Genomic DNA, 10,620 nt, shown 5'->3' on the forward strand with positions numbered 1-10,620 from the left:
ATCTGAATACTATAACATGCACTTCAGTTTCATATATAGCATATGAAAAAAAGAATAACAAATGTCATGCTTAACACAATGCGATGATAAAAGTATGTCATGTAAACATAAATCTAAATAAAAGGTACAAACTACATAACCACAACCTACATTATTCTCAAATACAGAAAGATTATACATCCAAAGATAGGAGCCAAGTAATTAGAAAATTGCATTTGATTTCTAGGTTTCCTCCATAAAACCAAAACAATGCTAGCAGTAGGAAGCCTTTGTGGGGAAGGAATTTTAAGAAAACAAAAGCTCTTGAAAAAAAAAAGCTAGCACAACTCAAACAAGATCCCCTACATGGCAGTATGGCATGATATTAGCATCCAACTTTGGAAAAAGTGATTATGACAACCATCGTTCCCTCTTTATAAGAAGTTGAATGCCTAGACTCAATTTTTCCAAGTCCACATTGAACAAAGTAATAACACGTTCCAGTTCCACAAGAGATGTCTGGTGTGCCAACTGTGGAGCCCTTGGTTCTGGCTCATGTCATACATGACGTGTTAGATCCATTTAGACCAACTATGCCCCTTAGAATAACATACAATGATAGGTTACTTCTGGCAGGTGCTGAGCTGAAACCATCTGCAACTGTGCATAAACCAAGAGTAGATATTGGTGGCACCGACCTTAGGGTGTTCTACACATTGGTAAAGCAAAGACCTATATGCTTCCATGTCGGAACATGTTCTAAATGTTGATAATGCAACTCCATTACACAAGAAAAAAATAATATACTAAACTTGTTTCTTCTTCTTTTACATATGCAAAAGGTACTGGTGGATCCAGATGCTCCAAGCCCAAGCAACCCATCACTAGGGGAGTATTTGCACTGGTAAGCCATTTGTAAATTTGTCTTTTCCAGTCTCAGTGGGATACATAGACACCCCGAGGTCATGGTTGTGGACATCTTCTGGGTGGGACAGAGTTCCTATGATGCAACGTCCCACCTAACGTGGTCACTGACATGTGGACCCGTAGGTGGTGGGGATCACATGTCAGTGACCACGGCCCTCTGAATTTACGTAAGAGGATCTCAATCCCTTCAGTGACCTAGTCCCCCTTCCTCTATCCCCCCCCCTCTATCTACTGATTGATGTCCTTGTTCAACATATCTTATGTTGTGTGTAGGATGGTGATAGATATCCCAGGAACAACTGGAGTCAACTTCGGTATGCATAGCATCTGTTAGCAAATTTAATTTCATCGTAATCTTTTAGATTGGAAACAATAATTCCTAATTTTCTTAGATGTGTTCATTGCCCCATAATCAACAAAAGTACATATTAATTGTTACAATAAATAGTTCGTATCTTACTGAATTGCTATATGATAGCCGACTTTATAGCAATTCGGTAAGAAACAAAATTCATTGAAGAAGCACTCTATAGCCAATGGCTAGTAACCATGAGATATAGAGTTCATGAATATTAAAAAGAAATGCTAAAATGAACTATCAGGGAGAAGGTTAGAAACAAATTTAAACTAAATCCATGCCTACAAAGCTACAACATGTCAACAATGCTAGCTACTTGCAGAGGAAAGCTTACCTAACATGTGTAACATATTTGCTAAATCCCTGCCTAGCTACCGGAGCTTTGCAGTTTAGCAAATATGTTACATTAAGTCATTAACTTTGCCGCTTATGTCAATAGTCATCCCCAAAACAACATAAAAGATGCAGCCATTAATGAGCCTAAACGTAAGGAAACAAGTGAAAAGCTACCATATGGTAGGAAGAGTACTAAACAATTATCGAAACAAGTTGATTCTTGAACCCAAGAACAAGAAGAAGACTATGTTCAACGTGTAAGTGCTTTATTCACCACACTTTTTTTTAGCTTAATATCGATTCCTAGATTTTTGGGGTCTAAAGATGACTATCTACAAAAATTCAGAATGGTGTGTTGATAAAATGGCATACACAACTCCCTGAAAAGTCACATACTAAATGAGATTAATATTTCATATTCACTTCATCTATCAAGTTTATATATATTGTTGAGGGGTAGAGGCATCAACACAGTGTTACAGCTAGGAGCTACATATTCCCTAGCTTAAGACTAAAAGTATAAGTTAAATATAGCTAAATCAAACACCTAACATATTTTGTGCTAGGCTAAGCCCAACTTCCATATAGAAGTTCAAGTTTCATAGGGAGGAGACGACATGTTACGGAACATTTAAAATAGTAAAGGTTTAAAAGCTAAGGTTCACCCAAATAGACTTCAAAATGATTTGACAAACGAAATTGGGGGATCCTGAAGAAAAGACGAATCTGCATACTATAGTAGTGCATAGCAGTTATGTCAATTGGAAAAAAAAATACAAATTGATTTCGAATATAGATGAAATATCATAAAACTCTTGCAGGTCAAGACCTCATGCTTTATGAAAGACCGGAACTGAGATATGGTATCCACCGGATGGTATTTGTGTTATTCCGACAACTTGGCAGGGGAACCGTTTTTGCACCAGAGATGCGACACAACTTCCATTGTAGAAGCTTTGCGCAACAATACCATCTGGACATTGTGGCCGCTACATATTTCAACTGCCAAAGGGAAGCCGGCTCTGGTGGAAGAAGGTTCAGGCCCGAGAGTTCTTAATGGACAATTGGAGACTATTGATTGTTGTATGGCCTTTACGAAGTGGAATTTCGAAATAACATGCACTATAGTATTGAGTGCACCGTAAAAATCTATTTATGCAACACGATAAATAGCTCTAACTACCACGACATGTACCCAAGAATACTTATATATAATGTCAAAAAGATATGTGCCTTTGATGATGAGACGGAAATTTTTCGATTACATAGAAGACGCAAATGCGCGCATGAGCAAACAACTACACATATACATCACACTCACATGCCCATGTATGCGTTTCTAACAAACGCTCAAAGAGACGAAGGCTAGCGGTAAATCTCCGATCTCACTAAATTTCTATTGAAAATACACCCACATGTGTGCAATATTTGTAAGCAACACGGTTTAAACCCTGGTGGGTGGAATCATGCACCCATGACTCCACCACCACATCACATGTGCTTATCCAGACGAAAATTTTCATTACAAAGCAATTATCATAGCACAAGTGCTATAGGCCTCACAAAGCAAATATTAATGGAGTATTGGTTTATTTACTTTGATAGAAAAACCACTAGATGCAACACAAACATTCTGTGCAAAAATCATTGTTCACAATAAGACAAATAATTTTCTCCTCTAGAGTGTGAACAAAACCGTTGTAATTGTTAATACATTATTCACTTCATCCATGCATCAAGAAGCTTGTCAAACTCTTGGTCAATTTGGGTGGGAGCAAATCATGAATTTCTGTACTATATGCATGAACATCAAGTAATAATTTTCTAGTCAAATAAAGACAAGTTATTTCATTCCCTTGGGAATATGGCTAACCAATCAGTAATTTAGCATACACTTATTTAAGACATTAATCTAATTCCTAAGGCTTCATTCGAGAAAGTAGATTGGCTTAGCTTTGTCACCGCACAAGGAACAAGAATAGCCTTTAGCGTATGATTAGTTAAGTATTAACTATTACAAACTTGAAAATATGGTTTATTTGATTTTAAAAGAAACTTCTATATAGAAAGTTTTTGCCCGAAAACACACCATCTAGCAGTTCGGGAAGCGTGCGCATGGTAAACGAAGAAGTTGTAAAAGCGAAACGAGGAAAAGAACACACCCTAAGAATTTATGTAGAAGCATTGGAGAATGGCCCAGGTGTTTGAGATAGATTAAATGAGTTTTAATTATTACAAATTTGAAAAATAGATATATTCAATATTTTAAAGCAACTTCTATATAGAAAGTTTTCGCATGAAATTTACCATTTAGCAGTTTGAAAAGCGTGAATGGAAACTGAGGTAAAATATGCATCTTAATCAGAAAAGAATGGGGCCGTCACAAGGGGATTATAACCTCCAACCCTAGGCTCCGTTCTTTTCCGCTATGGGCATGATCCCCGATCTCTTAAACGATGTTGTTTTTGGGAAATAAAAGTAAGTTTCTTAGAATAAAGTTTTAAAACAATTAGTAGTATTACTGAAAAATGACATTTATGCCATTCACTAAGTCACGTTTGGTAATTAAACATACATAATACAGGCTCAGTAAATGAGAGTTGAGTGGAAAGGGGGTGGCTCAATTTCATATCTTAAAGAAGATGATGAAATCAACAGAAAACGAGGAGCATATGTTGGAGTGTGAACCTGGATAACGGGGATCTAGCAGGACCCTCTTTTGGAGCTAGTCACGTGTGACTAAGGGGCTCGAGCCCCTCTAGAGCACTAGAATGGATTAACACAAAGTTGTATACAAGTCCGGTTCACCCAGAGGTGTAATATCCTACTCCCATTGTTGTGATCTCTCTCTTTGTCCTTGAAGGATCTTACAAGTTTATCGACTACTCAGAGTAGTTCTGCTTCCTTTCTCTTCTTGGTTTGATTAAATGTGTTGAAGTCTCTCCTAAGCCACCTAGCTTCAAACCCCATATCCTTCCACGGTCCTAATTCTCCCCTTATACCTTCTCTAGGGAATACCACCTGATCGCAGTTCGAAGGAAGATTTTGTTCATATCAACATTAGGTACAATACGTCTTGTCTGCTGCTTCTCTTCTCGCCTGCTCCATCAGCCTTGTGGTAGGCCCTAGAGGGGCACACCGTGAGTGGGGCACGGTGAGAGCTTGCCACATTAACCCGCCCAATCTATCGGGGACTTGGGGCCACTTCAAGCAGGGCCCGTTTTGTGTGGGGTGCAACAACAGCTGCCACACACCCCGCTTAATCCATGCAGGCTCGCCTCGTTGGGTGTGGGGCCCACTTGCCATTGCTTGTTGAGAGGCGGTAAAGGTGTAGATCTCGGTGAGAGCACGGTAGTCAACCACGCTCCTCCGGTTTCCCATGTCCATACAAGGACCGACACGGCCATGCTTTTTGCCTCGGGGTTTATAACCGTCCGATCATGCATAAATGAGGAGGAGTTAAGAACTTGAAGCTAGCCCAAGCACATTGTTTAACCTCTGTTTGGGAACTGGCCTTGGGGTGTCTTGAGGGTTCCGTCCTTCATAATCTAGGATGGGCCACGTGCCACCCCCCAAATCGATTCCTGGTATGGGTAACAAGCCAAATGAGAGGACACGTGCAACTTCATGGTGCACGTCGTCTCCTTGGGGACCATGGTTCCTCGGTCACCAACAACCTTACTATAAGGAATACGGTTCCTGTGAGATAAATTTTGAAGCTAATAGTATATTCTTTTAGTGGAGGAGTACCAGCAAGGAGGACAAAAAGGACATGTAACTATTTGTCATGTTTAAGATGTGGTGTTTAACAATTTACTACTCATAATCTATGACATGTGGGTCCTCATGTGCATATGATATGTGGGTCACACCTAAAAGTAACAAATAGTTAAACATCTCAAAAAAAAATCCATTGTAATTTCGGTTAATTCGATTTGCCATTGCAAATATGCCTTTTTAGATAACTACCATTACAATTCGTTTATTCATAGTCGTGCCAGTGAACTTTTACAAAATTGGAACTGTGCTACTACCGTCACATTTTCCATCCATCTCCTCATTTGAACGTGAGACCCACTCGTCAGATTCATCTTCTTCATTTCACACTCCCTTATCTTCTTCCTTCCCCATCTCAGTGTCATGGCGAGGAGCGTGGGGAGAGCACCTTGATGATGCGGGCGACTAAGCTCTTGTTCCAATAAAGGCTGGAGGAGGTGGTGGCGGTGGAGGCGAAAGGGGAAGGGGAAGGGATGGGAGGAAACTTGGCCCGTTGGCACAAGCCTGTTGGTCGTTGTCTCATCCTAGGAGGTCGAGCGTTGACGATGGTAAAGTGACGATGGTAAAGTAAGTCGAGGAGGCTAAGGAGGTCAAGCAGCTGGGGAGAGCTCTTCCAGGTCTCCGTGAAGCTCTCACCTTTGTCTTCCCCCTCCCCACTTTGCTCCTCTTCATGCCATCGCCGTTGAAGCTGACAACCCTCTCTCTCACCAGATCTAGGCGGAAGCTCAGGCGAGACGGCACCACCGGCGATGGAGCTCCGGTGGGATCCATGGCAGGGAAACTCTTCCGTCACCGCCTACCTCACCTCCTCCTACCGCATGCCATGCTTCCTCTACACCCTCCTCTCCGTATCCCCTTTCTCTGTTGATCTTCTCGTGGTGGGTGACTGTGTCAACGAGCACATGGTCGAGGCCGCCGGTGTATAGACGGTGTGCGTGCTGAGCTGCCGAGGATCCTGCCATCGCTCACCGGTCCCGCCGCCACTCGCCGCTCGTCGGTGTGGGAAGAAGACGAGAGATAGAAGGAAGAAAAAAGATAGAAGGAAGAAAAAAAAAGAAGAGACGGATAGAAAACGTGACGACAATAATATTTATTTATAACAACATATTTGCAATGACATGGATCGAATTAACCCAAATTTTGGACTAATTAAATCGTTGAGTCAACTACCTTTTTCAATGCTGTTCATCTCAACCACTCCAAAACGTTCAAAGGGCACAGCATGACAATATTGAATACTAGTACAAGCTTTGAAATATCCTGAAAGACCACCATTTAAAATCGTTTCAGTAAAATTAATGTTAGTAGCAGCAACCGGAGGAAAAGAAAACCAGTCAAACCAAACTACCTCAAGGTCGCCTTCGTCCCCCCCAGTTCTCCCCCTTCTCCATAGAAACCGTGTCCCTCCCCTACCTTACCCATCCCCCCCGCTCCTCCCCTTCCCGATCAACAGCAACAGCGGCGGTCAAAAGCTTCCCCCCGCGACGACCCCCTCCACCTTCCCCCACCCGCCCTCGTAGTCTCCGCGCGCAGGCAGCAGAGTCGCCTTCCCCTCCTCCGGTCGATGCGACGGAGCTGAATCGGCCAGGATCCCGAGGAGGAGGAGGAGCGGACGGCCCGCATGAGCCTCGCTGGCTCCGCCCTGGAGGCGGCCCTGCAGGCGGTGGGGCGCGGCCTCGACGCCGCCGGTGACCACCGGCTGCTCTACTGCAAGGGCACTGGGAGGCTCCTGATGCTGGACGAGTCCCGCGCGCGGGACCTGACCATCAACGGCGGCGTCCTCCGCGGGGTGCCCCCCGACGTCGTGGTGGAGGAGGGCCACGGCATCCTCGAGCGCATCCGCCAGGTCCCGGGACCCCCAACCGATGAGCCCGTCGTCTGCAGCTTCCCGAAGGTGAGGGGAGTTCCCGAATCCCGATTTGGGGGAATTTTTATCGGATCGAGTAGGCATGTACCTTGCCGCTTCCTTCTGTTGAAGGCGCTAGATGCGAATCGTAGTAGCGTCTCTTGCTCCATCTGTATCTGATTGTGCTGTGCTATGCTTGCTTGGTTAGATGGCTGAGTGCTTCAACAGGAAGGCGGGCTTGCTGGAAACAACAGTACCGCTGGGTTCCTTCAACTCTCTCTTCAGCTTTACTGGTTCTTGGAAGAATGATGAAGCGGCGACGAAATCCCTCGCGATTGATGGCTACTCCGTGCCTCTGTTTAAAGTTAAGATAACGAGTGGTGAATTGTTTCTGCATGAGAGCGTTAAGCGCGCAATTCCACATAGTTGGGATCCTTCAGCATTGGCTAGGTCAGTAGGTAATCATCTTATTTGACTGATATCAGGGTCCAGTTCTGATCATTCGCATCTTACATTGTTCTTTGTATGCTGCTGCCATTGTCATATAATAACAAGCTCCTCTTGTTTCATATCTCTTCAGCTTTATCGAGAACTATGGTACCCATATTATTACTTCTGTTACGGTTGGTGGTAAGGATGAAGTATACATAAAGCAGCATTCCTCATCCCAATTATCAGAATTGGAGTTCAGAAATTACGTCAAAGAAATTGGAAGCGAGAGATTCTCAGATGGGGATAGCAAGTTAAATGCAACTCCCATAAATTACAGTGAGAAGGTTAGCTCCATACTGATATTTCTATTTAAATTAAAATAAAAGAGGGAGATGGCCCACCTGTAATTGCTGATAATAATAGAAGATCGTCATGAGTCATGAATATCCTAATTAGTTACCTGGAAGGCTGTATGGTCCCTTCTGCGTCGTGGCTATTTTGTCTACATCTTTGAGAACCACCTGAAGTCATCTGCAATGAGAAATTAGATAATTTGATATCCTAATTTTAGCTTTTTATCTGGCAAAACATCCTAATTCCAGCTTGCAAAATTGATCAACATTTTTTATCCCTTATGCAGGATATGACAGTAATCTTCAGAAGGAGGGGTGGTTGTGATCTTGTTCAGAATTTTAATGATTGGATAAAAACTGTTCAGTCAGCACCAGATGTCATAGGCATGACATTTCTCCCTATCGTCTCACTTGTCGGTGATATGCCTGGAAAGAAGCACCTCGCTCGTGCAATTGAACTTTATTTGAAATGTAAGACACGCTTCTGATTCCCTTGTTTTGTCAGTATGCTCATAGTGTGCTTTGCCTACTTTTAACATATAGTTTAATCCCCTGAGCTGTTTTCCTAAAGCACTATCATTTCTGTATCAAAGTCCCTTTGTAGTTGGCCTTCGTGTTTTAGTAATGATCATCTTTTTTTCTTCTGTGATCAAGATCAACAGTTTTTCCCTACAATGACAAAGTTTAGTGTGACTAAGTTCATACGGTAGTGGTGCTTCACAAAGACAGTACTGTTACTGTGGATAACTGTTTTCCTGTGTCTTTTTTTTCTTTCTGTTGGACTGAGATATTTTCCTGGATAAATATATTACATGTTGGCTCTTCAATCATGCTGTTCTTTTTTCACTACAGACAAGCCCCAAATTGAAGAGTTGCAGTATTTCTTGGATTTCCAAGTTCAACTAGTTTGGGCTCCAGTACCACCAGGTATTGCTGGTCAACATAGAAAGGAGCCTGTATGTCCATCACTTCAGTTTAGTTTGATGGGCCCAAAGCTCTTTGTTAGCACTGAACAGGTAAAAGGATACCCCACAGGCCCTTTCTTTTACGCAAGTACATTAGTGTGATAATTTCCTTTTCTAGTTTTGCTGTAAGTTGGTTAATTTAATGTTCTCACCAGCTCCTACCCTGTTGACTGAGTCTCTGAGGCAAAGACAACCATAATTTTACTTTATTGCCTTATAACCTCAAGATTATACATTTACATTGGATGAAATATACTTTTGCTTGGAAGTTATGAAAAAGATAAAATAAAGTGTTTTTAAGACAATAAATTCTGAAACCAATGTAGCACATGCTAACATCCAATGAAATATATGCAGATATCTGTTGGGCGTAGACCAGTCACTGGTCTGAAGCTATGCCTGGAAGGAGCCAAACAGAATCGTCTGGCTATTCATTTGCAGCACCTTGGCTCATTGCCAAAAATATTTGTACCTCATTGGGATTCCCATATCACAATTGGACCGCCAAAGTGGCAAGGCCCTGAAGAGCAGGATAGCCGCTGGTTTGAACCAATCAAGTGGAGGAATTTTGCTCATGTCAGCACTGCGCCCATAGAGTACACTGAAACAAGTATTACAGACCTATCTGGTGTTTATATTGTAACAGGAGCACAACTGGGCGTGTGGGATTTTGGTGCGAAGAGTGTACTCCATCTTAAACTCTTATTCTCCAGAGTTCCTGGATGCACAATTAGGAGATCAGTGTGGGACCATAGTCCATCAAGTTCTTTGGTGCATAGGACAGATGAAGCTTCATCATCCTCTAGTGATAATGCTAAACTTGTGAAGATTGTTGACATGACCGAGACATTGAAGGGCCCACAAGATGCACCTGGCCATTGGCTGGTAACAGGAGCAAAGTTGGGGGTCGAGAAGGGCAAGATTGTTGTTCGTGCAAAATACTCGTTATTAAACTATTGACCAAATGTTGAAAGCATTCATTCATTCACTCTGCTATGAAGCATCCTGTTTAAAGATAGCATATGTTCTTTTGTTCATCATGTATGGTTTTTAATGTAACATCATATGGATTCGTGCTTCTTGTTGATTCTGTGAGGGATTAGCGCCTAGATGTTTGTGTCCGATTACAAAATATTTGACCTGGTCTCAGTGATCTGTTAAATCATCTCTGTGTGGCAGTAGAAGATGTATATTAGTATAAATTTTTGAATTGGTATTTTGTTATGCGAAGTTTAACCCAGTGGAGTTGAACTGGGCAATGCTTTTTTTCCCCTTGTGATATCATGATATGCAATCAACATTTTATGGTGCTTATCAAATTCTATGTGATCTGTGCATCCTGGGTGAGAAATTCCTTGAAGTTAAGCCAATTTTATCTACTGCGTGGCATAAACACTGTGATGGACATGATGACAGTTTTGTGAATTCTGCAGATGTTTGGCAAAGTTGAGGCACAGCAGCTGTTATGGAGCATCGATCTCCAGATTTGTTCTGCCATTTATAGCGTGGACCGAGAAATGCATCACTATCTTTTGTACGTTTGTGCTTGTGTCAGCAAGCCTAGTAGTAGATCATAAACAAGCTGTTGATGTTGTCTCCCGTTCATTTGGAAGCCTGTACGGCTGTACCTGTCTGTTGCGATGCATT

General features: G+C 42.2%; 2 protein-coding genes across 2 annotated transcripts; both read left to right on the top strand.

Moving 5' to 3' along the window:
* Positions 1 to 474: 474 nt before the first annotated feature.
* LOC127757030 (protein RICE FLOWERING LOCUS T 1-like) lies at positions 475 to 2,828 on the top strand. Its single transcript, XM_052282445.1, has 4 exons — positions 475 to 698; positions 822 to 883; positions 1,180 to 1,220; positions 2,422 to 2,828. The coding sequence occupies exons 1-4, from the start codon at positions 495 to 497 to the stop codon at positions 2,655 to 2,657; spliced, it is 543 nt and encodes a 180-aa protein (XP_052138405.1). The 5' UTR covers positions 475 to 494; the 3' UTR covers positions 2,658 to 2,828.
* Positions 2,829 to 6,802: 3,974 nt separating this feature from the next.
* Positions 6,803 to 10,292, top strand: LOC127760402 (MACPF domain-containing protein CAD1). Its single transcript, XM_052284656.1, has 6 exons — positions 6,803 to 7,271; positions 7,432 to 7,673; positions 7,804 to 7,999; positions 8,296 to 8,479; positions 8,861 to 9,024; positions 9,331 to 10,292. The coding sequence occupies exons 1-6, from the start codon at positions 6,999 to 7,001 to the stop codon at positions 9,931 to 9,933; spliced, it is 1,662 nt and encodes a 553-aa protein (XP_052140616.1). The 5' UTR covers positions 6,803 to 6,998; the 3' UTR covers positions 9,934 to 10,292.
* The last annotated feature ends 328 nt before the right edge of the window (positions 10,293 to 10,620 follow it).

Source organism: Oryza glaberrima, chromosome 1 (genome assembly GCF_000147395.1).
Source record: "Oryza glaberrima chromosome 1, OglaRS2, whole genome shotgun sequence".
In the NCBI taxonomy this organism is placed as follows: domain Eukaryota; kingdom Viridiplantae; phylum Streptophyta; class Magnoliopsida; order Poales; family Poaceae; genus Oryza; species Oryza glaberrima.

What these genes read in the sequence shown, in the direction of transcription:
- LOC127760402 (XM_052284656.1), top strand. Translation starts at nt 6,999, where the DNA reads ATGAGCCTCGCTGGCTCCGCCCTGGAGGCGGCCCTGCAGGCGGTGGGG. An exon ending in TCGTCTGCAGCTTCCCGAAG is followed by an intron (nt 7,272 to 7,431) that starts GTGAGGGGAGTT and finishes TTGCTTGGTTAG; the next exon opens with ATGGCTGAGTGCTTCAACAG. An exon ending in CCATAAATTACAGTGAGAAG is followed by an intron (nt 8,000 to 8,295) that starts GTTAGCTCCATA and finishes TCCCTTATGCAG; the next exon opens with GATATGACAGTAATCTTCAG.
- LOC127757030 (XM_052282445.1), top strand. Translation starts at nt 495, where the DNA reads ATGTCTGGTGTGCCAACTGTGGAGCCCTTGGTTCTGGCTCATGTCATA. An exon ending in TTAGGGTGTTCTACACATTG is followed by an intron (nt 699 to 821) that starts GTAAAGCAAAGA and finishes CATATGCAAAAG; the next exon opens with GTACTGGTGGATCCAGATGC. An exon ending in AACAACTGGAGTCAACTTCG is followed by an intron (nt 1,221 to 2,421) that starts GTATGCATAGCA and finishes AAACTCTTGCAG; the next exon opens with GTCAAGACCTCATGCTTTAT.